At 37.7% G+C, this 26,531-nt stretch overlaps 1 protein-coding gene across 1 annotated transcript in view; it reads left to right on the top strand.

The window, feature by feature from the left end:
• LOC117673158 (lipase member M-like) overlaps positions 1–25,850 on the top strand; it is a 31,912-nt gene extending 6,062 nt beyond the window's left edge. The window contains exons 5-11 of the mRNA XM_034430354.3: positions 13,787–13,985; positions 17,662–17,771; positions 18,883–19,019; positions 20,500–20,646; positions 21,123–21,194; positions 23,882–23,947; positions 25,443–25,850. Of these exons, the coding sequence (XP_034286245.1) occupies positions 13,787–13,985; positions 17,662–17,771; positions 18,883–19,019; positions 20,500–20,646; positions 21,123–21,194; positions 23,882–23,947; positions 25,443–25,676 (965 nt within the window). The 3' untranslated portion in view covers positions 25,677–25,850. The remainder of the gene's footprint in view (positions 1–13,786; positions 13,986–17,661; positions 17,772–18,882; positions 19,020–20,499; positions 20,647–21,122; positions 21,195–23,881; positions 23,948–25,442) is intronic.
• Positions 25,851–26,531: the final 681 nt, after the last annotated feature.

The raw sequence follows: 26,531 nt of genomic DNA, 5'->3' as shown, positions 1-26,531 counted from the left end.
CCCTTTCTTTCTCCTTCTCCTCCTTTTTTCCTCCCTGACTAACCCTCTCTCCTACTCTGATTTCCCCTCCCTTCCTTCCTCCCTTCTCTTCTATCCCTCTCTCTACTTCCCTTCTCTTCCATCTCTCTACTTCTTCTTCCATCTCTCTCTATTGCTGTATAGATTTTCAAGTTAATATTTTCACTATGGTGTCCAGGCAACCCCGACCTTTCTTTCATTTATTAAATTTCTTTCTCAAAATTCTTCTTATCTTGTTAACAATATATATTTATAATTCACATCTTAATCATTTCTAATTGCCCCTGACCTAATTAGTTCTTATTTAATCTTAATTTGCCTTCTTTCCCTTTTTTGATTACATTTCAAATATATAGTTTAAAATATTCCAATTTATTACACTTCCTCCAATTAAATTTAATCATATTATTACAACTTATCATTTTATAAACCTCCAACACTGCAATTAAAAGTATGACAATTCTTGCAATTTCTCAAATTTTCAATAGAGCATATTTAAAACATAAAACATCAAACATAAATCTTATTTCATTTACTTCATACATCTCTATAATTTCCCATCATTTTAAGTCATTTAATTGGTATCACTATTTTATCTTTTTTCTAACATTCATTTTATCTGTTAAATCTTTCAATTCTAAATTTATTCCCCCTTTCATTTCTTTTTCCCTTTCTTCCTTTCTCCTCTTCTATTTTTTTTTCTTTTTCCTTCCTCTTCCTTTCTTTTGTGTTTTAGGATTCTGAGCTCTCCTATTCTGCCCTATATTTCCCATTATTTCTCCTCTCTCTTTCCTTTTTCTTATATTTCCATTGTTAATCCCAGTATACTTGTTTTGTATTTTAAAGTCATAAAATCTTTTCTTTTGCCCTTTGTTTCCCATTATTTTCCATCTCTTTTCCCTCTTTCTTGTACTTCCACTGTAAATCCCAGTGTAATCATTTAATCTTTTTATATTTTTTCTATTCGACCCTCTTTTCCTTCCTTGTTTCTTTCCATTTTTCTATATTCCCCATTATTAGTCCCACTCTAATCTTTAAGGTTCTCCCTTTTATTATTACAACCTATTTCATTGTTTAATTTTCCATAGTCAGTCTCTTTGTCTTTGTCGTCTTCTTCGTTATCAATCTCTCTTTCCTGTTTTTCATTGGTTAGTTCCTTTTCAGCTTCCATGTATTCTAGCCAGGGGTGAAATGCTCCCAGTTTGGACCAGATTGCCTGATCCAGTAACGATGGAGGCAGGTGGTTCGGAGAACTGGTAGCAAAAATCCCTGCCCCCCCATGCCCAGCTGAGCCACGCAATCATCAGAGGCTTTTTTTCTTTAATTTTTAAAAGCATTTTTTCTACAACCTCTTTGGCCTTAAAAATGCTTTTAAAAGTTAAAAAAAAAGCCTCTGATGATCGCGCGGCTCAGCTGGGATCGCCAGAGGCTTTTAAAAGCATTTTTTCTACAATCTCTGACAATCCAAGCTGAGTTGCCTGATCGCCGAAGAGGTTGTAGAAAAAATGGTTTTAAAAGTAAAAAAAAAAAATTGGCCACACCCACCAAGTGACATTACCTCCCCCCTGCAACCAAGCCACACCCACAGAACTGGTAGTAACAAATTTTAGATTTCACCACTGATTCTAGCTCAGTCTTAGATTCATCACGTTTCGATTTTCCATGCAAGATTGTAATCATTTCCTTTATTTCCAAGCACATCATCTTCATCATTTCCTTAAATTCTTACGCCATTTTATTCTTTCTGGGTTGATATTGTTCCAATTTAAATCCACATTATAATCCTCCTTTTTAAATCATCAAAGTCTAACTGCTTATAGACACACAAATCCTCCTTAGTTCTCACAGTTTATCATTTTGAAAGTTCAAGGTGTTTTGTTTTTTTCACTGCTTCAAAGTTTTCCCTCAAAACAAAAAGTTTAATGTCATACTCTTATTTCTCCTGGAGATGTCTCTCTACAATCCACAATTCCACTCAACCGGTTAAAAAGTATCCATTTTGTTTGTAATTCAAAAAGGAGAAAAGGAAAGTTTTCCCACTTCTTCTTTAACTTTTATATCCAACCAATCTGTTTATAATCCAATCCAAATCTGAAAAGTCCAAATTCCAATTTAACATTTTCATTCATATTCAACTTTAAGTCTTTATTTTGGCTCTCCTATAGAGCGCTTGTCACTTCCGTATTTTTTCTCTATCAGTTGTCTTCCCCTGTCGCTATTTAGCCGCTATTTCCACACTGGGGTAATTGTAAAATTTTTCAATTTTTCTTTTATTACCTGTGAATTGGCCAATCACTCACCTGGTACCAGTACTCTGTCCGAATCTTCACTCCTGCACAACGCTTATTCCGGATGCTCCAGCTTCATGGCGATTCGCACTGATCGCTGCCCCTGATCGCTGCCCCTTCGATCATTGCTGGATCGAAGAGTTTTCTCAGGCTTTCCGAGGAACTTGTTTCATCCACATTGAAAGAGAGCTCAAATTAATGCAAGTGGCATTATGATGTGACAATGCAATCCCTTTTTCTTTTTACATCAATTTCTATGTAGCACCGAATGGACAGAACTTGAATTGATGATGTTGATTATCCATTCAGTTGTGTCCAACTTTTGGCGGTTCTATGGGCCAGGGCTCTCCACATCTTCTGATCCTGCACTACTTCTTTGATTTTTTTCTGTGCTCTGACTAATGTCAGCTTTGATGATGTCCAGCCACTATGTTCTTTGCTGGTCTGAATTCCTTTTATTGCTAACTCTTCCAAACGTAATTCCTTTCTCCAGTGAATTCTGCCCTCCCATGATGTGGTCAAAGTAAGTGAGATACTGTTTCATGATTTTGCATTTTAGTGACCTGTCTGGTGTTATGCACTCCACTACATGCTTATTAGTCATATTTAATGTCCAAAGGATATCAAAGCCTTCCCCTACACCACACCTAAAATGAGTTGATTTTCTTCTTGTCTTGCTTTTTTAAGGTCCAACTTTCACAACCATAGGTAGCTAAGAGGAACATAATAGAGCAAACTGACCTACATTTGGTTGCCAGGCTGATGTCCTTGCTTTTCCATATTCGGCTCATGCTCATTGTTGCTGTGCAATCCAATGCAATCTGATGTTTTATTTCTGTACTGCATTCAATCCTTTGAGCTATCTGCGATCCTAGGAAATCGAATTTTTCCACACACTCTATTTCTTTACAATCAATTTCTGTTTTGATGTTTCCTTTCCTTACAATGGTCATGATCCTGGTCTTTTTGATGTTCTGAAAGAGACCAACATTCTCACTTTCTTCTTTGATTTTCTGATTAAATGTTCCAGGTCTTCTTTGATTACTGAGATGAGAATTATATCATCATCATATCAAAGATAACTGATGTTTGTTTAACCCAGTGTTTAATTCTTTAATATCTAGCTTCCTCATGATCCTTTTGACATACAGGTTGAATAAGAAAAGAGAGAGAATGCAAGCTTGTCACACACCTTTCTCTCCCTTTTTTAATAACCCTATAATCAGACCAGGGGTGGGTTCCACTTACCTTTACTACTGGTTCGCAATGGGGATGCACACGCGTGCTCGCTTCGCTTGTGCATGTGTGCGCTCTTCTGCGCACGCCCAGAAGCATTTTGGTGATGTCGGGGTCGGTGGGCGGGGCCTCCCGCTGGTTTTACTACTGGTTCTATAGAACCGGTGCAAACCAGGGGCAACCCACCACTGAATCAGACCAATCAGTATCTTCATACGGTGTTCACACAGTGACTTCCTGATTTGTGTACAGTGATTGCACCAACTTGATCAGATGTACTGGTATCCCAGGTCTTGTACAGTTCTCCATAGCTTCTCTTGATCAACACAATCAAAGGCTTTCTTGTATTCAATGAAGCATATGTAAATGATCTTTTGATATTCATGAGACTTTTCTATGATCCAGCATAGATTTGCAATATGGTCATGGTGCCACAATACCTTCAAAAGCTGGTAATTTCCTTTTAATAGTTGGTGCTAGACATTATTGTATAATTTTAAGCAGAATCTTGCTGATGTGAGGGATGACAGCAATTGTGCAATAATTGGGGCAATTTTTAGAGTCACCCTTTTCTGGCAGTAGAATGAATACTGGACATTTCCAATCCTGTGGCCATGTGTTGGTTTCCCAAATTTTCTGGCAGAATTTTTTGTGGGGTAGGCTTCCAGGTCTTTCTCCAATCCCGCAACTCATTTTTCAACAGCTGCCCAGGGACAGCAACTGCCATGGTCCTTATTAACCTGGGCAACAACCAATCTGGTATGGGATTCTTTTTTTGTTATTGTCTTATCATGGTTAATGGGTTTGTGGCTACTCTTAGTTTGGCTCCTCAGTTGAGGCCTATTTAGCTTGGGTGATCTTTCCAGTATACTTTCTGGTGGTATATGTCCAGCATAGTTCTCAATAGAACACACGAGCCCTTCTTCCATGACAAGGGTGTATCCACCCTTGGATGGAGGGGAGAATGTGCATTATTCTGATGAAAGCAGGAATTCCCTGCAGATGCCCTGTTTCAGTTGCTTCATTTTGAGAATACATCTCCAAGCAAGAGTTTTGTTTGTTTGTTTTGTTTTGTTTTGTTTGTTTGTATGCGTAAAAGAAGAGCAGGCAGAGCCAGAGGGCAGAATTACGTGAGTTATCAGCCTAGATGTCAAGTTCCAGAAGGTCGGAATGAAATACCACCAAACACAGTCCTGGTTTGTAGAGTTTTATCTCCCGATCTGGCACAAACTGACCATCAATGAATGCAAAGCCAAGCAATGAAATCTAGTCAGGGCTAACCGCTCATGGTGGTGCATATAACACAGCTTCGCATGTAATCCTGTTTGTTATGTTTGTTTATTATATTTGTATACCGCCCTTCTCCCGAAGGACTCGGGGCGGTGAACAGCCAGCAGATAAAATACAGAAAATGCAAAATTTAAAACAATATTAAAATCCAATTAAATTAATTTGGCCCACAGTTAAAACACCCCTATATTAAAATCCATAATTTAACAATTTAAAATTAAAACAATTTTTAAAAGTTAGGTCAGGTCAGCCTGGCTTGATGAAACAGAAACGTCTTTAAGGCACGGCGGAAAGTGCGCAGATCCGGGATCCGCCGTACCTCCGGGGGCAACTTGTTCCAGAGGGTGGGTGCCCCCACAGAGGGGCACCTACCAAAATTGCCATCAAAATTGTCGATTGATTAAGTTTAGGGTCTTAAGAAACCCAAAATACCAGGCCGTGTGGGCGTCATGGTAGCAATGCAGCACTTCCAACGGAGAGTGCTGGGCACATAGATCTTCAACCCCTTTCAGGCTAGGCCATCTCTCTGGGTGAGCAGGTGTCGGTTTTCCTGGAACCATTGATCCGCCTGGAGTGTGGCCTGAACAGAACGGGGTATGTCATCTACCTGTGCCTCTGGTTGGGATGTGGGTGGTGTCTGTTGAACTGTTTGTGCTCAGGGAGGCATTGTTGGTATTATAGCCTGCACTATGTCCTCCCGCCCGTTCTCATACTGTGGCTTTCACAGCGGCTTCTGCATCATTAGATTCCCACAGTCTAAGTCCAACCCAATTTAGCCTTGAACACTGACTAGATTCTTCTGTATAGGTTTGAGCAATAAATCTTCTTAACTACAACTTAAACATATAGTTCTGACACATTGTACCTGACGTATGTAGGTTATGTAGATGAGGTGAAAATTAGTTTGGGTAGTAGCTTAGGCATCAGGTTACAAATGGAAAAACAGTGAGTTCTTGTACTGCCTAAGGCAGCAAGCCAGCGATATTACCTTGGGCAGGTCACCTTTCTCAACTTTAGAATGGGGCAATGGCAAACCAATTCCAAAACACCTTGTCAAGAAAACAGCAAGGACTAGTTTCCTCCCTGCCCCCCATCCCCTCCAAATGAATGTAACTAAATCAGACCTGGGACTTTTATGGACCCCAGGTCACATTCAGCCCTTTAACTCTCCCTGTCTGGCCTTTGTTAGCAATTAGAAATCAGATGTAAATAAGTGAATGCTATGAATGCAATGCAACTGCATTGCTTTTAATTTGAAGGCGAATGATAATGTGTGTGAGCCTACGTATCTTCACAGTAACGTGTGGGCCCTATTGGTTCAGCCTCCACAGCAGTCCCAGTTTCTCATGTGGCTCTATTATTACTCAGTCAACTTTGATATGCATCAAAGTTCCACTGACACTACAGAAACAGGGACAAGCATGGCACCTAATTTATTTTACTTTTTCTTTTAAGGAATTATATACCACTTTTCAAACAATTTTTCCCACAGCAGCTACAACACAAAATAAAAATAAAATAAACAATGCACCAGACTTGAGGCGGGAGGAAGGTTTTCCTTTGTGAAATCATAGTTTTGCAATAAACATATCAATACTGAGATCTCACTGAAGTTAGGTTAGGTTAACATGTTGACACTAAACTCTGAAGGGCAAGTGTTTGAAACACTTCCTCTACTGCTACTACTTAATCTATTAGTAACAATTAGCTAGGGAGGTCCCACTGCATTTCATTTTGCGGGTTTGAGTGGCACTAAGATCTGCTCCATTTTTGGAATTCTTTCCTAGAGACATTGTCTTGCTTCACAATCCGATTGTTTTGCAATGACAGATCCTGTTTTCTAATTTCAAAATAGCAACTTTTTTCAGCATAGTCTATTATAGATTGTTTTTATTGTGACCTTTATTTGAGGCACTTCCATTAAGGGTTGAATGAAAAGTAATGCCTTCACCTAGTTGTAGTTTAAATAGGATATTTTGATGAACACAAGAGGGAAAAATCCTTGAAATGTGCCATTAATACCCTAAACTTATTTTTCCATATAATCATCAAATACCTCTGCCAGTAACAGACAAGCCTCTTAAAACCTACAGAAAAGATCTCCACAATTTTGATTCTTCAACCAGATCCTGATAGTCCTTTCCAATTCTTCATTTGAATCAGATAGATGTCCACAAAAGTATTCCTTCCATCCTTTTTCCATGCAGGGGAAGCTTTGTGATCATATTTCCTGGACTAATGCTTTGTTTGTGTAATATAGAGATCCTATGTTTCATTGCTGTCTGTGAAGAAAGGCTTCATCTTCATTTTCATAGCATGAGAACTGCCGGCAATTTTCAACTACTGAAGCTTTCATCTCTGCCCTCAACATGTGAAGAACCCATCCTGGGCTTCTGGTTGCGTCACACTGAAATGGAGGACTAGGAATTGTATAGCTGCTTATCCTAGTTCTCCCTTTTCTGTGTCTGGCGGTTGTTCCTGCGCCATCGTGAGCTGTGGAGAGGCTCGCGAAGAAGGGGAAGCATCAGGGCATGCGAGGAGGTGGCTCTCCCGCACGCCGGCAGATTTCTTCTCAAGGTACCAGTGCAGAAAGAGGGCGGTGTGGGATCGCCCCGAAATCGTGACTATATCAATTGGAGAGGGAAGCCCGCCAGCGTGGTATAAGAATTCTACTTTACTAAGTTAGCTCCGATCTGACTGAACCTCCTGCCTAAGAAACATAAGATTTGCCATTTACTGGGGGAGCGGCTGAAACAGAGAAATGGCTGTCTTGTAAACTTCTTGCTGCTAGCTGTTATTCCCCCCTCAGAAGCGGTTATTGATCTCCCTTTGAACTCTGATATTATCGAAACTTCATCTTCTCCCCCTTTTTTATTTGAATATATTGTCTGTTGGATGAGGAATAATTGATTGATCTTGTTGAAGACATAGTGAGATTTTCTCTTTTACTTCTCTCTTATCAGAAGAGGTGAGCTTTTTGCTACATCGTGACTTGACACTTTTTTCTTTTTTCCCCATTGCTGAAGCCGGAGACTGCCCTTGGTTGGTCTTGCACTGCCACCTAGTGGTGGATTTGGATATTACAACTAAAAGGAAAGGAAAAGAAAGGAAAGGGGGGGGGAAAGATATATATACACTGCCTCATAGTAAACATTGAAAATTGACTAATTTGGATATATCAGGAGCTGATGGATTAACTTATTTGATTTAAAAGACTTGATTGACATATTTATTCAATAAAGAGTAGAGGAACAGTGGTTGTTTTCAGTTATGTCTACATCTTCAACTATTACCACAACAAATAAGAAAGTTATCTCTCTGCCTACCTCTGTAACTCCAAGTTCAACGTATTTAGTTTCTAGAAGAACATCGGAAGATATGTCGGTGACGGGGAAGACGCCCTGTATCAGGCTCTTCAAAATATGTTACAAACCATCCAGGAATTGATGGCTAAAAACCAGGAGTCGACATCTAAGAATTTTGAGGACTTGGGAGCAGATGTGAAAGCGGAAATGAGAGGGGTTAAGGAAGAAATTAAACAGATGCGAAGTGAACTGGAAGATATACAACAGACATTAATACAACAAGAGGAAAAAATGAAGGAGATAGAGAAGAAGACGGAGAAATGCGAAGGACGGATAGACAGTTGGGAGAAGAGACAAATAATGATAAATAGGGACTTAGAGGAAGAAATAATTTTTCTGGAAATGGAGAAATCTTTTTTTTCTTAGAATACAGAATGTGGCAGAAGAGAAAGGGGAAAAACTGGATGACATTGTAGGAGAAATAGTTGCAGAAACTTTGGAGGCAGATAGATTCATGATCCAACGGGATATTGATGATTTAGAGTATTCACTAGCTACGCAAAAAAGGAACAATCTCCCTCAGGAAATTCACATTCATTTTAACAAGAAAGCTTTGTGCAAAGAATTCTATAAACGAACAAGGGATAAAACTATTACATATAAAGGCCAACCGATAATAGTTTTGAAACAAATCCCACGTCAAGTAAGAGAATAGAGATGCAGATATCAATTTTTGATGACTTTCCTGAGGAAAAATGCAATTTCGTATCGTTGGTTATTACCTGAAGGCTTATTGATGACATGGAGGGATAAGAAAGTGAGGATTCGGAGTCTTCAAGAAGCAAGAGAACTCATGGAACAACAATTTAATTTGTCAGAATTAGATGTTGAAGGAGAAGGGGAAAGTAGAAGCCTGGAGGAATCGCAAGAGGAAAAAGAGGGAGAGGAGAGGAGAGAAGGAAAGGTGGGAAAGAAGGGTGGGGGAACACGAAAAGTTGAGGAATTAACAGCACCTCAGAGGGAGACAAGACAAACAGCTAAGAAGGCTATAACAGTGGGAAAGTAAAAACTTAGGTGAGAAAAGGAAATGGGGGAATTAGTGTGTTTGATATCTGTAAATATTAACGGTTTAAATGCTCCTAATAAGGGTAGTAGGATTTTGAATAAATTAAGAAAGGCTAGTATGATATTGTCTGCATGCAGGAGACCCATATAAAAAAAGATCAAAACCTTTTGTTAGAATACCGGGCGTTGGGTAAAACTTACACCACATTAGCAGGTCAAAAAAAAAAGAGGGATAGTGGTATATGTACGACATCATTTGAAATCCCAACAGGTTTTTGCTGACCAGGAAGGCCGGGTTCTCATGCTCGAAATAGAAATTGCCCAGTGGAAGTCTTTATTGGTTTGTATTTATGCCCCTAATGACAATCGGAGGACTTTTTATCAAAATTTATATGTTAAACTGGGGGAACTGGAATATGAACATGTCTGTTTAGTGGGGGATTTCAATGCTGTAACGGATAGAATGCAGGATTATGTCCCGGGAAACATACAAGGAAGGTTGAAGGATATTAAGAGAACATTACCAAAAATATGTAATGATTTAAGGGAGGAATTTGGATTACAGGATATATGGAGGTTGAGAAATCCCAATAAAAATCAATATACTTATTTCTCTCCCAGACATCACTCATGGACCCAAATAGATATGATATGGATGTCTCTTGAGTTGAGGGGGTTGGTCTCAGAAGTGGAAATAGGGCCCAACCAGTGGGCAGACCATAACCTGCTAATGGTAACTTGGAAGATCCCACATTGTAGGAAGGGTAGATGGAGAATGAATATAGGTATTCTGAAAGATGAAGAATTTATGAGTAAATTTAAGAAGGAGTTATATCTTTTTTTCCAGGAAAATAAGAAAGAGGATACTTCAATATACAATACATGGGATACGGTTAAGGCAGTGATGAGGGGATGATTAATCAAATATATGATTGATAAACGTAGGGGGGGTAAGAAACACCGAGACAATCTCTTGAATAAATTACAATGGGTGGAAGAAAGGATGCAAAATGGATTAACCCAGACAACATTGATAGAGGAAAGGGATTACTGGCAACACCAGATTAAATTATTAGATCAAGAGGAATTAGCAAATAAAATAAAGTGGACTAAACAAAATTTTTTTGAAAGGGCAAATAAAACAGGAAGATGGTTGGCTTACCGGCTTAGAAAGGAGCAGGAACAACGGAGAATAGAAGGGATGAAAGATGTAATTGGGAATCTTCATTGTACTAAAGAAGGCAAGAGAATGGTAGCTCAGGATTTTTTCACACAGCTTTATCAGAAAGGAGAGGAAAATATTTGTGAAATTCGGAAATATTTGGAAAAGACAGACTTGCCTAAAGTCTCGGAAACAATGAAGGAAATTCTTAATGCAGAATTTACAATGGAGGAAGTAGAGACAGTTATGAAAGCACAGGCGAATGGCAAAACCCCGGGTAGAGATGGCCTTCCAGTTGAATTATACAAAATAGTGTTTGACAAGGTAGGAAGACACATGACGGATTTATTCAATGCGGTTATGAAAGAGGCTCAGGTTCCAGTATCTTGGACTGAGGCTTATATTTCTATTATCCCAAAAGAAGGGACTGATCTATCTCTTATTAAGAATTATAGACCTATATCATTACTAAATTCCGATTATAAGATATTTGCGGGGGTTCTTGCAGCCAGGCTTAGCTGCTTCCTTAACCAATTCATTCATTCAGAGCAAAACGGCTTCCTTCCTAATAGATATCTACGAGATAATCTTAAAATTATCATGAATACACTAGAATTTTTCAAAAATCGCCCGGATAAACAATTAGCTTTAATTTTTGTTGACGCCCAAAAGGCATTTGACAGAATCAGTTGGGAATTTATGATTTCTCAATTGGAATATATGGAGTTTGGTGGGAATTTTATTCGGGCAATTCAAGCTATCTACCGGGAGCAGACTGCAAGAGTTCTCATAGATGGAGAGGAGTCGGAGAGAACTCAAATTCGTAGAGGTACAAGACAGGGATGTCCCCTTTCCCCATTGCTATTTGTATTAACTTTAGAGCCCCTGCTTAGAGAAGTGAGAGGAAACACGGAAATAAGAGGAATGAAGATTAGGCAGGAGGAAGTTAAAGTCCAGGTTTATGCAGACGATCTTGTATTTATCTTGGATCAACCACTGGACTCGGGCCTGAAATTATTACGCTTGATTAGAGAGTATGGGAAGGTAGCGGGATTACTGATGAATGAAGAAAAAACTAAAATCCTAGCGAAAAATATGATTCAGATGCAAAGGCAACAGCTGGAGCAGTTAATGGGTTTAAGAATAACAAATAAAATTAAGTATCTGGGTATATGGTTGACTGTCAGATGCTCCTCCATAAAGGAGGATAACTATCTTCCTCTTTACAACCAGATGCTCAGAGATCTAGAAAGGTGGAAAAATCTCCAGCTATCAATTTTGGGAAGGGTGGCAACCATTAAGATGTGTGTGTTACCCAAATGGTTATTTCTATTCCAAACAGCCCCGGTAAGGTTGAATAAAGAGGTTTTTTACAAATTTGGATAGGAGTATATCTAAATTTATCTGGCAGGGAAAGAGGCCACAGATTAGACTTAAAATGTTACAAGAACCCAAAAATAAAGGAGGATTTGGACTCCCAAATTGGGAGCTCTATCACCAAGCAGCGAACTTGATTTGGGTGAAAGAATGGATGATCCTACAAAAGAGACGACTTTTGACATTTGAAGGAGCCAGTCTTCAACATGGCTGGCACTATTTTCTATGGCCGGGAGCATCCAGTCGCCCTAGACACTTTGATGATCACTATTTACGTAGGACACTTGGGTACACTTGGGAAAAGGTTAGAAGAAGAGTTCTAAAAGAGTTCAAAAGTTCCATGTTGGATTTCGGCGCAGGAAGCTCAGATTTACCTGACATTGTATAAAGGGGAGAAAACCTTGACGTATGAAGGTTTTTTGGATGTTCAGAGTAATCCGAAGTCATGAGAATTATTAACTCTTCAAGGATATAAGATAGACTGGTGGTCTTATTCTCAAGTGCACTCCACGTATAAAAAAGATTTATATAGTGAAGGAATCTACCGTAAAAGACAAGAATTGGATAAGATCTTATTAGAAGGAGGGAAAGGGATACTATCTAAATGTTACGCATATTTATTGTCTCTGCAGATAGGACAGGATGTAGTGAAGGATTGTATGATAGCGTGGGCGAAATTTTGGATATCTCCTTGACTTCCAGCAATGGGAACAGATTTGGTTGAAAAATATGAAATTAACCATGGCTTCTTCATACAAAGAAAACACATATAAAATGGTCTACCGGTGGCATCTCCCCCCTGCGAGACTAGCTAAAATGTTTCCAGGACATCTGCCTGCTGTTGGAAGTGCGGTTATAGTAATGGAACTTATTTTCACCAATGGTGGACCTGCCCGCAGGTGGTTAAATATTGGAAAAAAATACGGCAATGGATTTTTGAAATTACACAGATTAATTTGGAATTAAGGCCCGAGATTTTCCTATTGGGGGCAAAAACTTTGAATGTTAAATGAGATATATGGTTCTTGTTGATTCACTTTATTACTGCAGCAAGATTAGCGTATGCGCAGGAGTGGAAAAATCAATACTTACCGATGGATTTGAAAATAATATATAAAATTAATGAGTGCGCGGAATCAGATAGATTAACTAGATTGATCAATGGTAAAAAAGATTCAGAATTTTATAACAGTTGTAAATTATGGTATGATTGGGTCCAGAAAAGGTGGGATAGAATAGATATATGATGATGTATATATATGATGGCAAATATGTATGTATAAAGGAATGACTTTATATTTATGGACAATGTAATCACATTATACCATGGTGGCAGGATTGTATATTTTATTTGTGTATTTGTGTATAGAATATATTAATAAAAATTATATATATATATATATAAAGAACCCATCCTGCACAAACTGTCTAATGTTGAAGAATATCAGTAATGTGGACCGGATTTGGGATTTCCTATGAAATCCCAAATTTCACAGCAGTCCATTTTAAGTGATCTGCTGATTGTCCTTAATCAATTTATTAACCATTCTCATGTGAAAGTCAATGGTTGCTGTCACAAGTTGTCCACATTGCTCTGGCTCGTGTAGATAAGTTCTTTGTCATTCACCATCTTTGCCATTTTTTTTTATCTATAACCATGATAGAACCATCATAAACAACCTGCATTAACCTATTAATCTCATTTGAACAGACTCCTTTGGCAGTAAAAAATTTAGTCATGGCACATTGCTTAAAGTCGAACGATGAGTCTCACTAAGGCTTCCATTTCACAAACAATAGCAACTCTAACTTTTCTCATAGCAACTTTCCAATAATTGAAGTGAATCTGAGCTTCTATTGGCAATTTATAAAATTGCAAACATTACTTTTCATTCAGCCTTCATACATTTATGCTCGTATTCAGCCTCAAGGTTCCATAGATAGCATACAGATAGAATTGTGACGTTCCATGTTTATAGAAATACAGTGCTCCTTGCTAGCATGTTCCTTAAATGTTATAATATTTAATGTTGCTTATTTTCAAGGGCCTAAACCAGTTGTGTTACTGGTATGTGGTAGTCTGACTGAAGGAAGAAGTTGGCTCCTCAATCTTCCCAGCAATAGCTTGGGATTTGTTCTAGCAGATGCTGGCTATGATGTTTGGATAATAAATAACAGAGGGACTACCTGGTCTAGAAGACACCAGAACCTAACAATTGACCAAGAAGAATTTTGGAATTTCAGGTAAAGCTCAGAACAGTTTATATAGTAACTAAATAAAAGCATATTTTTGCCAGAGAAATGGGTCAGGTTTTGTAAAATGGGAGGTGTATCCTTTTGAGATTGTATTAAAGGTAATACTGAATTACGACCACAATGGATCCCAACATTTCTGTTGTTAAGTGAGACATTTGTTAAGTGAGCCCCATTTTATGACCTTTCTTGCCTCAGTTGTTAAGTGAATCATTACAGTTGATAAGTTAGTAACCCGGTTGTTGAGTGAATCTGGCTTCCACATTGACTTTGCTTGTCTGAAAGTCACAAAAGGGGATCACATGACCTTGGGACACAGCAACGGTCAAAAATATGAATCAGTTGCCAAGCATCTGAAATTAGATCATGGAGATGCTGCAAAGGTCATAAGTGTGAAAAATGGTCCTAAGTCACTTGGTCCTAAGTCACTTTTTTCAGTGCTGTTGTAACTTTGAATGGTCACTAAATGAACAGTTGTAAGTTGAGGACTCCCTGTATATATTCATAGTATGAATTGTCAGATTCATTGGATTTCTGACACTATTTTAGGGAGCCCATCGGAACATAAAGGCATTTTCTTCCAGTTTCAATATCAGTTATTCATTAAGGTTTATCAGCAGTTTAGATTTTATCATTAAAATGCCATTTGAAGCATGCAGAATGTGGATTTAGTGCCTATCTGCAACACTTTAAAGTAGCTTTACTGCACATGCCCGCACTTTTTCTCAGGAAAGGAAAAATGTTCCAGCTACTCTGAAGATGCATAGGAGCACTTTGCCTCCTAGTGTCAATAATAGCATTTAGCAATAGCGCTTAAGACTTATATACCACTTCACAGTGCTTGACAGCCCTCTCTAAGTGGTTTACAGAGTCAGCACATTGCCCCCAACAATCTGGGTTCTCATTTTACCGACCTCAGAAGGATGGAAGGCTGAGTCAACTTTGAGCCTGGTGAGATTTGAACTGTCAAATTGCAGGCAGCCAGCAGGCAGCAGAAGTAGCCTGCAGTACTGCACTCTAACCACTGCGCCACAAAGGCACAGTTTCAGCTCATAGAGATTTTTGTGTGCGTCAGACCTTGAAAACTGCCAAGAGGAGAGCATTGAAGTGTGCTAAAGTTAGTGCTATTTGCCTCAATAAATTAGTGTTAAACTTCAGTGTATATTAATAGCAAATTAAATATTAAAATGCAGTTAGTATATGAGACCTAGCTTGGTTTAGGGATGAACAGCTCTGGACTAGAAGCTGGAAGATCATAAATTCTAATCCAGGGGTATGAAACTCAATTTCACTGAGGGCCACATCAGGGTTATGTTTGACCTCGGGGAGGGGGGGTGGAGTGGAGTGGGCGTGACTAGGTGGGTATGGCCAGCTCAACTTCACTCCTGTCAGGGGCACCAGTGGTGGCCCGAGTGCTCTGCCAATGAAAATGGGTTCCCGGGCTCCGCTTTCAGCTGACACGGCCTCCTGCAACCCTCTGCCAGTGAAAACATTTTTGCTGGTAGAAGCGTCGCAGGCTGGTCCTTTGCTGTTTCCAGGGTGACCCTGCGGGCCAAATCTAAGTACCCCGCAGGTTGGATCTGGCCTCTGGGCCTTGAGTTTGACACTCCTGTTCTAATCCTTCCTTAGGCCCAAAAACTCATTGGGAAGAACTCGATGGGAAACCACTTCTGAAATTTTGCCAAGAAAATGGTAGTGATTGTCCATGTACAAGTAGTCCTTGACAGTTACAACATGTTGTGACCCAGGCCCAAGTAGGTAGTAATCAACGCAAACAGTTCAAAATAAACAGACTTTATTAGAACAGCTGAGAATTAACTCATTCTCAGCGTAGTCCAAACTAAATTAAAACAAATTCTTCATAACACAAATTCTTCAGTCTAATCACCAACCTTGGTATAATTAGACAAACGGCCAAAGGCTTCTCTTGGCAAAAGTTCAGAAGCAGAAGACACCGACAAGAGATAAGTGCAGCAAGACTATCAACGTTCTTTTCTGACAAAGAGCCCAAGAGCTGTTGCTGGTCTTTTAAGCCTTATGGGAGGGACCAATCATCTCTTGGCCCTACTCCCGAGTCGTCCTCTTTGCTTTAGCTGCTCTTGCCTTCTGGCAGCTCTTCTAATACGTGCACTAGGAACAGGCTCCTCCTGTTCCTCTGCCTCTCTACTGCACATCACTCCCCGATGGCCCTGGCCCCATCTCTGCCTCTGACACAGTGCCCTTATCCAGGCCTTCCCCAGCCTCCAGGACTGCCCCATGTTCTTCCTCAGCCTCATCGCTGTCCGACTCCGCTGCCAGCACCGCAGGCTGCTGGCGAACCACAACACAATAGTTCGTTCAGTGACTGTTTGATGTTACAACAACACTGAAAAAAGTGACTTATGACTGTTTTTCACACTTACCACCTTTGCAGTGTCCCCATGGGAACGTGATCAAAGTTCAGAGACTTGGCAACTGACTCCTATTTATGACTGTTGCAGTATCCTGAGGGTCAGATGATCACCTTTTATGTCTTTCTGACAAGCAAAGTCAATGGGGAAACCAGGTTCACTTAACAATTGTATTACTAATTTAATTACTGCTGTGATTCACTTAACAATTGTGTCAAGAAAGGTTGTAAAATGGGGCAAACTCACTTGGCAAATGTCTCACTTAGCAGCAAAAATTTGGGGCTCAATTGTGGTCATAAGTTGAGGACTACCTGTAGTCACTAGTAGTCAAAGTTGGCTTGAAAGACCACAACAAGTTCTATGCAGCCAAAATTGTATCATCTATACAAAAGAGGAAGGTGTGCCTGAAAAAAACCCAGCTATTTGAAGAAGTACATTTTAAGGAGGAAATAGATTAAGGGAAAGAAACAGAAAGAACTTCATAGAGGCTCAATAAACTCAATTACAAAATTCTGGCAAAACAAATGGAAAACAAGTAAGGAGAGAGAACAGAACAGAGTATAGTATCTTATATGGAAGCAAGACTGATCCCTCACTGATAAATTCTCTTACTGGTCTGACTTATTCTTAATTATTAAGGCAAATCCTATAAAGCATGGAGAAGAATTTAGGGCCCCCAGTTTTTGCTAAAATGCAGCACAAGGAAGACTCGGCCATGTGAAATTTAAAAAGTGAGCAATTTGATAATGAAACAATTAAATTGTTTACTGCTATTTTGGAAATCTAATGAGGTTAGTTTAAGTAAAGTTGTCAAACATGTAATAAAAAATTAGCTTTCTTCACTTCTGTGCTGTCTATGTCAGGGGTTTCAAACTCGTGATGACACGTCATCACATGACTTATCACAACTTTTTTCCTGTTTGCTAAAACGGGGTAGGCGTGGCCAGCACATGACGCATCCAGCCCGCGAGTTTGATACCCCTAGTCTATGTCATACAAACAGGAGTTTCAATCCCAGTTTAGCCATGAAAGCCAGCTGGGTGACTTTGGGCCAGTTATTCTCAACACAACTCACCTCACAAGGTATTGTTATGGGCAAAAGAGGAGGAGGAGGAGTGTAAGATATGTTCACCATTTTAAATTATTTTTTAAAAAAACAATAAAACCAAGATTAAAAAAATACTTGCAGCCTTCTGATTTTTTTTTTACCCTTAACTTATTATACAGAATAAATCTCAGCAGCGTTTTGTGTCTTTGCTTGTGTCCCATTATTACAGTTTTCATGAAATGGCAATTTATGATATTCCTGCAACTATGAACTTTATTCTACATAAAACAAAGCAGGATAGTTTATATTACATTGGCCATTCTCAAGGAGCTTCAATGGGTAAGTTAAGAATGAATCATATTCAATCTTTGCATCTTTCTTAACAATCAAGCAGTATAGAAACCTAGCTATTTAATGATCAACAATATATTTACTAATCTATTGTGAAATATATGGCCAAAAGTATAAGACAGAGGTTAAAATATAATAGTCTCTTTGACAGCAAGAAATCTATCTTGAATTCTTGAAAGATAGATAGGGAACAGGATAGAAAGATAGATAGATAGATAGATAGATAGATAGATAGATAGATAGATAGATAGATAGATAGATGATAGATGATAGATGATAGATGATAGATAAATAGAGATAGATAGATAGATAGATGATAGATAGATAGATAGATAGATAGATAGATAGATAGATAGATAGATAGATAGATAGCAGGATAAATGCAAATAACTGATTTATTTATTTCTTTATTTTTTTCTGAAAGATGATGCAATAGTGAAGAAACTAAGCCACTCATGAATATAGGCTTTTTATGTGCCTGTTAGAGGCATGGCAGAAATGTAGGGAAAGAATGAGATTGAAAATTTAACTTTGGAGTTAAGCAAAATGTGGATATCAAGGCTTTGTGAGACTAATCACAAACATTGCATTTGGTCTTCTGCTATTAACTTCCCAACCAAGTAGAACTTGGTGGCCCCTTGTCCTTACTAAAGATAATCTTTAAATTATCTTTAGCATTTAACTATGAGATACCTGGGTCCAAACAAAGCCTTCTCATATCCTTTTATTAGCCGTCTCTCTATCTGTTTGAGCAAATAGGCTCACCTTTCCAACCCTGTTCTGTTTTTGTTATATCCCATTAATTCACGATTCTTCTAATCCAGAATTCCTTCATATTTCCAATATTCAATCTTCAAAGGAAATCAATCCAATTCAGATATTCTGCTGCAAAGAAAAGAAAGCTGCCTTTATAAAAACAACAATAGGAGGAGGAGGATAGCTGGCACTTTCTTGCAAGCTTATCCTTTATGTATCTCTCAATTTTGGAACAAAACAAGTACAGCAACACCATCATTTAAATATCAATACAAATACTGACACTATGTTTTGATCTACATTTAGCTTGGTTTCCATTTTTTAAAACTTATCTTTCTTTCAGGTCTTATTACTTTTTCAACCTTCCCACAGCTTGCTCAGAAAACAAAGCTTTTAATGTGCCTTGCGCCTCCCAGCACATTGAAGGACCTCAAGGGAATGACGAAATATATCATACTACTTCCCTACAAAGTTAAAAGGGTATGTATTTCTATTTCCCATAGGTTTACATTCTTATACTATTTGATTCAGTATACAGATATAGATGTGTTATTATCTCATGCAGTTCATATAATTTGGAATTAGGGTTTAAATATCTATTTAAAATTCAACCACCTTTTTCTCAGAATTTGTATGGATTTTTTCTCCACCCTTCTGTATTTAAATACAAAAAATGACTTCAATTCCCCCTCTTGCATAAGACATCATGTAATGAACCTAGATGTGACTACAAAATTGGACAGAATTTATCAAAGCTGTACAAATGCTTCCTTTTTGAAGTGACCCTCCTACATTATTACAGATGTTCATTTTCCCTTGACAGAATATTAGACAAAACGTTGCTTTCTTCATTTTGTCTTTTATAAAGTTGGTGGAGAATTTTACATGAAGTTACATGCACAATATTTGTTTTAAAAAAAGTACGGCTGAAGAAATAGACGTTTATTTATTTTATTTATTTTATCTCCATTTTTTCCCTCTCTCCGCTTTTTAAAATCAGTTGCTTCACCTACAGTATGATATGAATTTTTAAGATTTTTTTTAATCTTTAAAAAAACCCCTCCAATTTATAATTCCCAAATTCTTGAATAATTCCTGGAAAACATTTAAAAACCATTCTTTGCTGTTTCCATGAACGGTGTAAAAAAATTTTAAAGGCCATTTTTCATTCACCTCCAGTTTTTTTTCACTAATTTTTAAATATCTACGTATTTCCTGTCCCCCATCAGTGTAAGTCATATTTGCTTGATCTAATTACAGGGTTTAACTTCACTTTTTCTTCTAAAATGCTTTAATAAAACTGATTAAACAAATTCATGCACTCCTCTCTATAAAAGTAATTAGCTTTTCTTTGTTACTCATGGCCATCTTTGATTGCTAACTTTCCTGCTATCAAATAAATCTCACCTCTGCTTCTGGCAATTTTCCTATGTTCTTTTGAAATCCCAGATCATACTAAGAATTTATTCTAACACCAGGGAAACCTATTTGCAGTTCCCCATGTTCAAAAAGTGAGAAGAGCAGATCTTACAAGTCTTAGTTTTGGGTCAGTGATCCTACATGTTAGCCTCGCCACAGAAATTTGATTTGTCCCTTTGTTATTAAAAATATAACTATTCTAGAAAGCCTCTGAGTTATGAGTTGTTAACATATTAACAGTTTTGTGCATTTTAGGCTTCATCTGTTGCATTATTGTGTTGTATTTTTTATCATGGATGGAGTGATAGTTGGCATGCTTTATATTAATGAATGTTGTAAATAATACCCACTAATTATAGTGGACATAAATCCCGTAAGTAAGGAATAAAAAAAATTGCATGTATTTTAAAATATTGTTAAAATAATGCAGAGAATCAATGGGGGTATTGAATCCGCTGAATTAAATGAGGAATTGGTAAACTATTCAATTAGAAGTGCTTCTATAGAATTTTGCAATAATATTTGTATTTATATTTTCCAGTATTTATGGGGAAGTAAAGACTTTAATATTCTAAGCAACAGAGTAAAAAACATCAATGCCAATCTATGCAGCTACCCAGGATTAAACAAGATTTGCATCCAAATGATTTTCTCTGTTGCGGGTTTTAATAAAAACAATATAAATGTGGTAAGTGGATTGTGGAATTTTTTCTTTAGATAAATCAAAGTATTTATTTTTAATATGGAATTTTATGTGTAACGTTGCAATAATGGTATGTATTATTTCTGTAAGTTTACAGAAGTTCAAAATTTAGCGGATGCACCAACTTTTTCAATTAGTTTGTTTTCATTAGTTAATCCTATGTAGCCTTGATTGCACAGTTGCAGTTGCCATCTTGATTTTTTGCCTCCCCCCCCCTCCGTCTCCTTTCCTGTGGTCACCTTGCTTGGTGACTGTTGGCCAATAATGACACAGAATATGTGTTCCTTGGTTTGAAAATTTCAAGATCACTGTCAGCAGGAATTGAATAGCCTTTCTTCTTAACAGAGGTTTTAAAGAAATCTATCTGCCTCTCTTTTTGGCTTTAAGAAGCTTAATTGGTATATTATCTCTTAATCAATTTCTCAAATCTTTTAATTATTTTGTATTTACTTTTTTCCCAGAGTCGAGCTGATCTTTTTTTGGGAACTTACCCTGATTTTACTTCTGTGAAAAATATATTTCATTGGACCCAGGTAAAGTTTCATTTTCCAATTTTCTTTGCAAGTCAAAATAGAATGGTACTATTTGCAGCCATTTGATTAAATGTATCAGGCGTACACCAAAGGAATGCTCAAGTCTCTGTTCCAAAGTACTTCTTTGAAAACTAAAGTCTAGATCATTGTCCTTAACCCTGTAATTATTTGTTAAAACACTGTAGTGTTGTTGCTGATGGAATCTGGCTCTAATTCAAGACCTTCATCATAACTCTGGGCTTATCCACAATAATTTAATAATCAACCCACATTAGTGACCATGTATTACACTAACTTCAGAGAAGTTGTCATGTGATCTCTAGGATGCTTTCTACAACTTGTGCTTGGACCCTTGCACTGCCTGGCTTCTTGGATAGCCAAAAAAAGGAATTGTTCCCTGGGTCTGAGAATCAGTGCCTATTTTGGGGAGGAATGCTGCTGGTCACCTTAAAGAAAGCTGTGATATATCTCCTCTTTCAAAGGACTTCTTTGGATCCAACATGCAAAATAACTAACATCTAATTTTGTCGGTGGAGATTCTCAGTCATCCAGGTCATGGTTGTCCCAAAGGTGTTTTTTTTCAAGAGGCAATGGACTTTCTTGTTTTTCTTTGAAGATGTTTCACTTTTCATCCAAGAAGCTTTCTTCAGCTCTTCAGATCTTGCCCGCGGGCCTTGAGTTTGACACCCCTGATCTAGACCTTGTCAGAATTCAGAGCCTGGGCATGGGATGGATATAACCTTGATTAGGCTAGTGAATGAAGTTTCTTGAGATCTGGAGGGCAGTAGAAGTCCTTTTAGACTTCTCTGGGGCTTTTGATCTCATAGCATTATTCTAGGCTATTTTTGGGGTTGGGATTGGAGATGCTGTTTTGCAACAGTATCTTCCTCTACGGCCCATTCCAATTGCTGGTAATAGGAAAAAGGAGGTCAAATCAGTGGTTGTTCACTTATGGGACGCCATACGGGCTTGTTGTCTTCCACCCCCCACTGATTAATATCTCCATGAAACCACTGGATGAGGGTGATTTGTAATTTGTAGTCCTGTACCTTTAGTAGGATGATAATACTTTGCTTTCCATCTTCACCCTGTTGCGGTCTTGTTCCACTGAGTTCTGGGTGGGAATGAAATTTAATCCTGGCAATACACAGTTACAGTTACATTGGAGTACTTAATAGCTCCAACGGTGTGTCTTGGTGGAGAAGCATGGCCATTAGGGGGCAGGTCACTGTTTTGGGATCCTCCTGGACTTGCAATTCCTCCTTGAACAGCCAATAGAAGCTTCAGCCAGGGATCCTTTGGCAGTTGTGACCCCTAGCCAGGGTGACAGTATTTTGTTACATAGACTCATACCCCATTATCACTCTCCTAGAATATTACTATGTTCTCTACATGTGGCTGCCTCTAAAGCAAACTCAGAACCTTCAGTTGGGCCAAAATGCAATAGCCAGTGTATTCTCCAACACACACCAGAGCACATCATAATTGTATTGCAGGCCCTATAGTGGCCTCCTAAAGCTTTCTGCATGCAATTTAAAATGTTGGCCTTAACCCATCAAGGCCAACTTCCCACTAGATGTTTGTTTTCTCATAGAACTGGAACAGCCTATTCTTACTTACCAGGACAAGGATAATAGTAATTTCTCACTTTTGTGAGGTGACAATGCTCAAACTATCTGTCAAATGGACCAGTTGAAAGCTTGCCATGTATCAATGCTTGTTCCAGGATGGTTGAACCCGGACATAATGAACTCTTCTCTTTTGTGAGAGGACCATTAAAAAGGACTTGCCTGCAACATGTACTATATGATCAAATTGATAAGCAAATATTATTTGAATTTCTGGTATGAATTTTAGTAAATTAGTAATATAATTGTCTAGAAAGTGCCAGGGATTGCTAATGTAACAATAATGCAATGGGGGAAGGGGTATATAAATATTTATAAACAAAATATTGCAAGGCAAATTTAAGGAGAAGATCTAAGGCTGAACTGGTTCTAGCATACTCATGAGAATAATAAATGGAAATTGTTATAATACCCACCACTACCAAAACTCAGATATTTCTTTAATAAAGAGAACATAGGAGACTTACTCAGACAAAATAGATAAGCCATATTTTCTTGAAAGAGGAGAATGTCAGAATAGTAATATAATCCAGGAGTGAGATGTCAAGATTTTTTACTTTTTGCCTTGATGTTCTAAGAAAAGATGGGAATTAAATCATGATCTCAGGAAAATCGGTTGGTATCAGGAAGCTCAATTCAGGCCCACACTGAACCATCAAGGAACATAAGAGAAATCTAGTGACATAGCATCTGGATAGTGAGGAGCAAATATCCCCCATAATAGGCAAATGAATTGAACTTGTTTTGCCTATGACGTCTTTGATTAATCAGATGCAGAAGCTGGGTTTGAGCTGATAGAGTTCTGTGAAAGACCCAAGCCATCTGAGATGGTGGGTAGGGGAACTTCTAAATCTACATAGCTTGAGGCTCTTTGAAAGTAACTTGCAATGGAGTGAAATATCCAAATATTCTTTATAGACCATCTTCCATTTTATGAAAATTTTTGCAAAGTGGAGAAAGGACCTGATAATTAAAATTTATATTTGTCTCAAATTTCAGATTTTAAAAAATAAATATGAAAGTTTGTTAAGTATACACAACTCTTTCTTCCCAATTTAGATTTTTGAATCGAATGAATTTAAACATTTTGACTATGGAAACCAGAACAAAGCTGTATACAACATGGTGAGGAAATGCTTGTAATGAGATATGTGTTTGCATATATACATAAAGATGTGTGGTTTCTGGGCAGCCATCTTCCCTACACAATATTCCTACTTCCCACAATCTTGGTGACAGCCTACTGTGCATACTGCTACTACCATCCATACTGTTTCAAAGCAGTTTCCTCCCTGCACTGGATTAATCAAAGTCTAACTGGGAGGAAAAATGTGCTAAATTAAAGCTGTAGTGCTTTTAGCCAGTTTCTTTTGTATGTCCAGTGTAACATCTTCCTCCATTGCTGTCTCAATTTTGTCAGGGAGAACTTGTTCCTATTCCCTAGCATCTTTCAGACAGTCTGTTTATAGAGGCAGAAACTATTAAAATTAACTTTTGGATTTAGTTTTCCAAAATATCCTTTCTTGTCCAATGTTAAAATATTTTGCTTCATTCTGTAATTGTAAATTGAGTATGTGTTCTTCTTTTATTGTAATCTTTGATTCCCTTTAGTTCCCTCTAGTGTCCAGTTTTGAAAATCTTACTGTATTTTTTTAAAATCAAAACAAAATCATTTTTTCTATAGACAGGATTCTTTATAATTAATTCCAAAATCTAATTTCAAATTTATCTGGACCTTTACTTTGTAGCTTTCTAAGTTTTAATAATTTAGATAAACTCCATGTTTATATCATGGAGTTCTAAACCTGCCAAAGACCACAAAGCTGTCTGGAGCACTTGTGGGTGACCTCAAGTCCTCTCCTTGTCCAGAGAAGAAGTATCAAAGAGTCAATGTACTTGCTGAGTCTTCTTTCTGCCATGGTCAATGTACTTGCTGAGTCTTCTTTCTGCCATGGTCATTGGTTCTCTTTTTTGGGGTCACCACTTCTTTCTTGGAAGTCTTGTGAATAATTATAAAATGTGCTTCTCTGTATTAAATTATTAAATTACTACCCTGTTTCCCCCAAAATAAGACATCCCCTGATAATAAGGCCAATCTAGCTTTTGAGCGCTTGCCAATAAGGCCAAGCGCTTATTTCAGGGTTCAAAAAAATATAAGACAGGGTCTTATTTTCGGGGAAACATGGTAATGTACTAAATATTACGAATGCAATTTCTCTATACCAAAGTATCACAATACAAATCTCCTTTTAATTACATACAAGTGTGTAAATTTCACATTTTCAAGAACCCCAAAATAGATTGTAAAAATATACTTATCAATCAACATATTTTTTTCAGCAAGTTTTGAAATGATTGAATTGGTATGATCTGATACAAAATATACAGATGTGATTCATCCTGAGTTACTAATTAATTAAACCTTTAATGTAAGAGCTTTGTAAATTATCAGTCAGAAAATATGAATTGTGTATCATAGAAGATAAAAGGATCTGTCAAGGAATAAGTATTTTTGTCAGATCTGGCTGCATGGAACGAGAATGGTGGTATTACTTACAGATGAAATATCTGGAAATAGGCAAGCTGAAGACTTTCATATTTTGTATCTCTTCTTCCACAGACCAAGCCCCCATTTTATAAACTTGAAGATATAACTGTGCCAACAGCTGTTTGGAGTGGTGGGAATGACTTCATTGTGAGTCCACAGAGTATCAATCATCTGCTCCCGCAACTTACTAACTTAGTTTTCCATAAGTATATTCCTAGCTGGCAGCATGCTGATTTTATATGGGGCCTTGATGTCCCAAAATACTTGCACAAGGATATTTTTCATCTAATGCAGAACTACAGATAAATATAGATGGAAGTTTTCTCTGGCAATAGAGAATAGCAACATTTTGAATTTGATATAGAAAATAAATAGTTTATATTTTCCACATTAGTTTTGAAATGTTGCTATCCTCTTTTGTCAGAAAATGACTTCCAGACACCTTTTGCTAAAAGTTAAAGAGGGGAAGTAATAGAAAAACAGAGAAGAAAAAAGATAGGAAGAAGTAGCTTCTGATATTCTTTACAGCAATTATAAATATGATTATAAATTCACCTCTTACTCTAAGGCACAGCTGAGCTCTCTTTTTTCTATGATCTATCCTGTCTAATTGTCAAAATCATAAATTATAAGTTCATTTTTTTCTGTTTCAAGCAAAAAGTCCATAAGGGTTTCCACTCAGCAATTAATGTTAGATATTGTCTTTTCTCTGATCAAAGTGAATTTAGCTACCTCAGCAAATTCCACCAACCATTCGTCCATTGTAGGTAGTGCCAAATTTTTTCATCTTTGTGCAAACAATAATCTTATTTCATTTCCTTTCTGCTGTTACATCAGTCAGCCTTACTTTCCAGAAAAAGCAAAGTTAGTCCAAGCGTGTCTTCACTTACTTACAATTCCTATGTAGTTCACAGACATCAATCAGTTTGTATGCAAGCGCTAACTCAGACACCAAACCTAGGTAAATTCAGGCAGAAGTTAGTGTGGCTCAAGTCAAGGGTTCAAAAAGAATTCCTATAGTATCCGGGGTCCTTGGTGATCGCTGAACTTGGTTGTTTTCTTGCAGATGTTTCATTAACAAACTAGGTAATATCACTGATGAAGTATGAAGCTTGATAATGAAACATCTGCAAGAAAACAACAAAGTTCAGAGAGCATCAA

Source organism: Pantherophis guttatus, chromosome 6 (genome assembly GCF_059756535.1).
Source record: "Pantherophis guttatus breed Tessera chromosome 6, ASM5975653v1, whole genome shotgun sequence".
Lineage (NCBI taxonomy): Eukaryota > Metazoa > Chordata > Lepidosauria > Squamata > Colubridae > Pantherophis > Pantherophis guttatus.
Note: the sequence above shows the minus strand (reverse complement) of the source record. Positions and strands in the feature narration are given on the sequence as shown.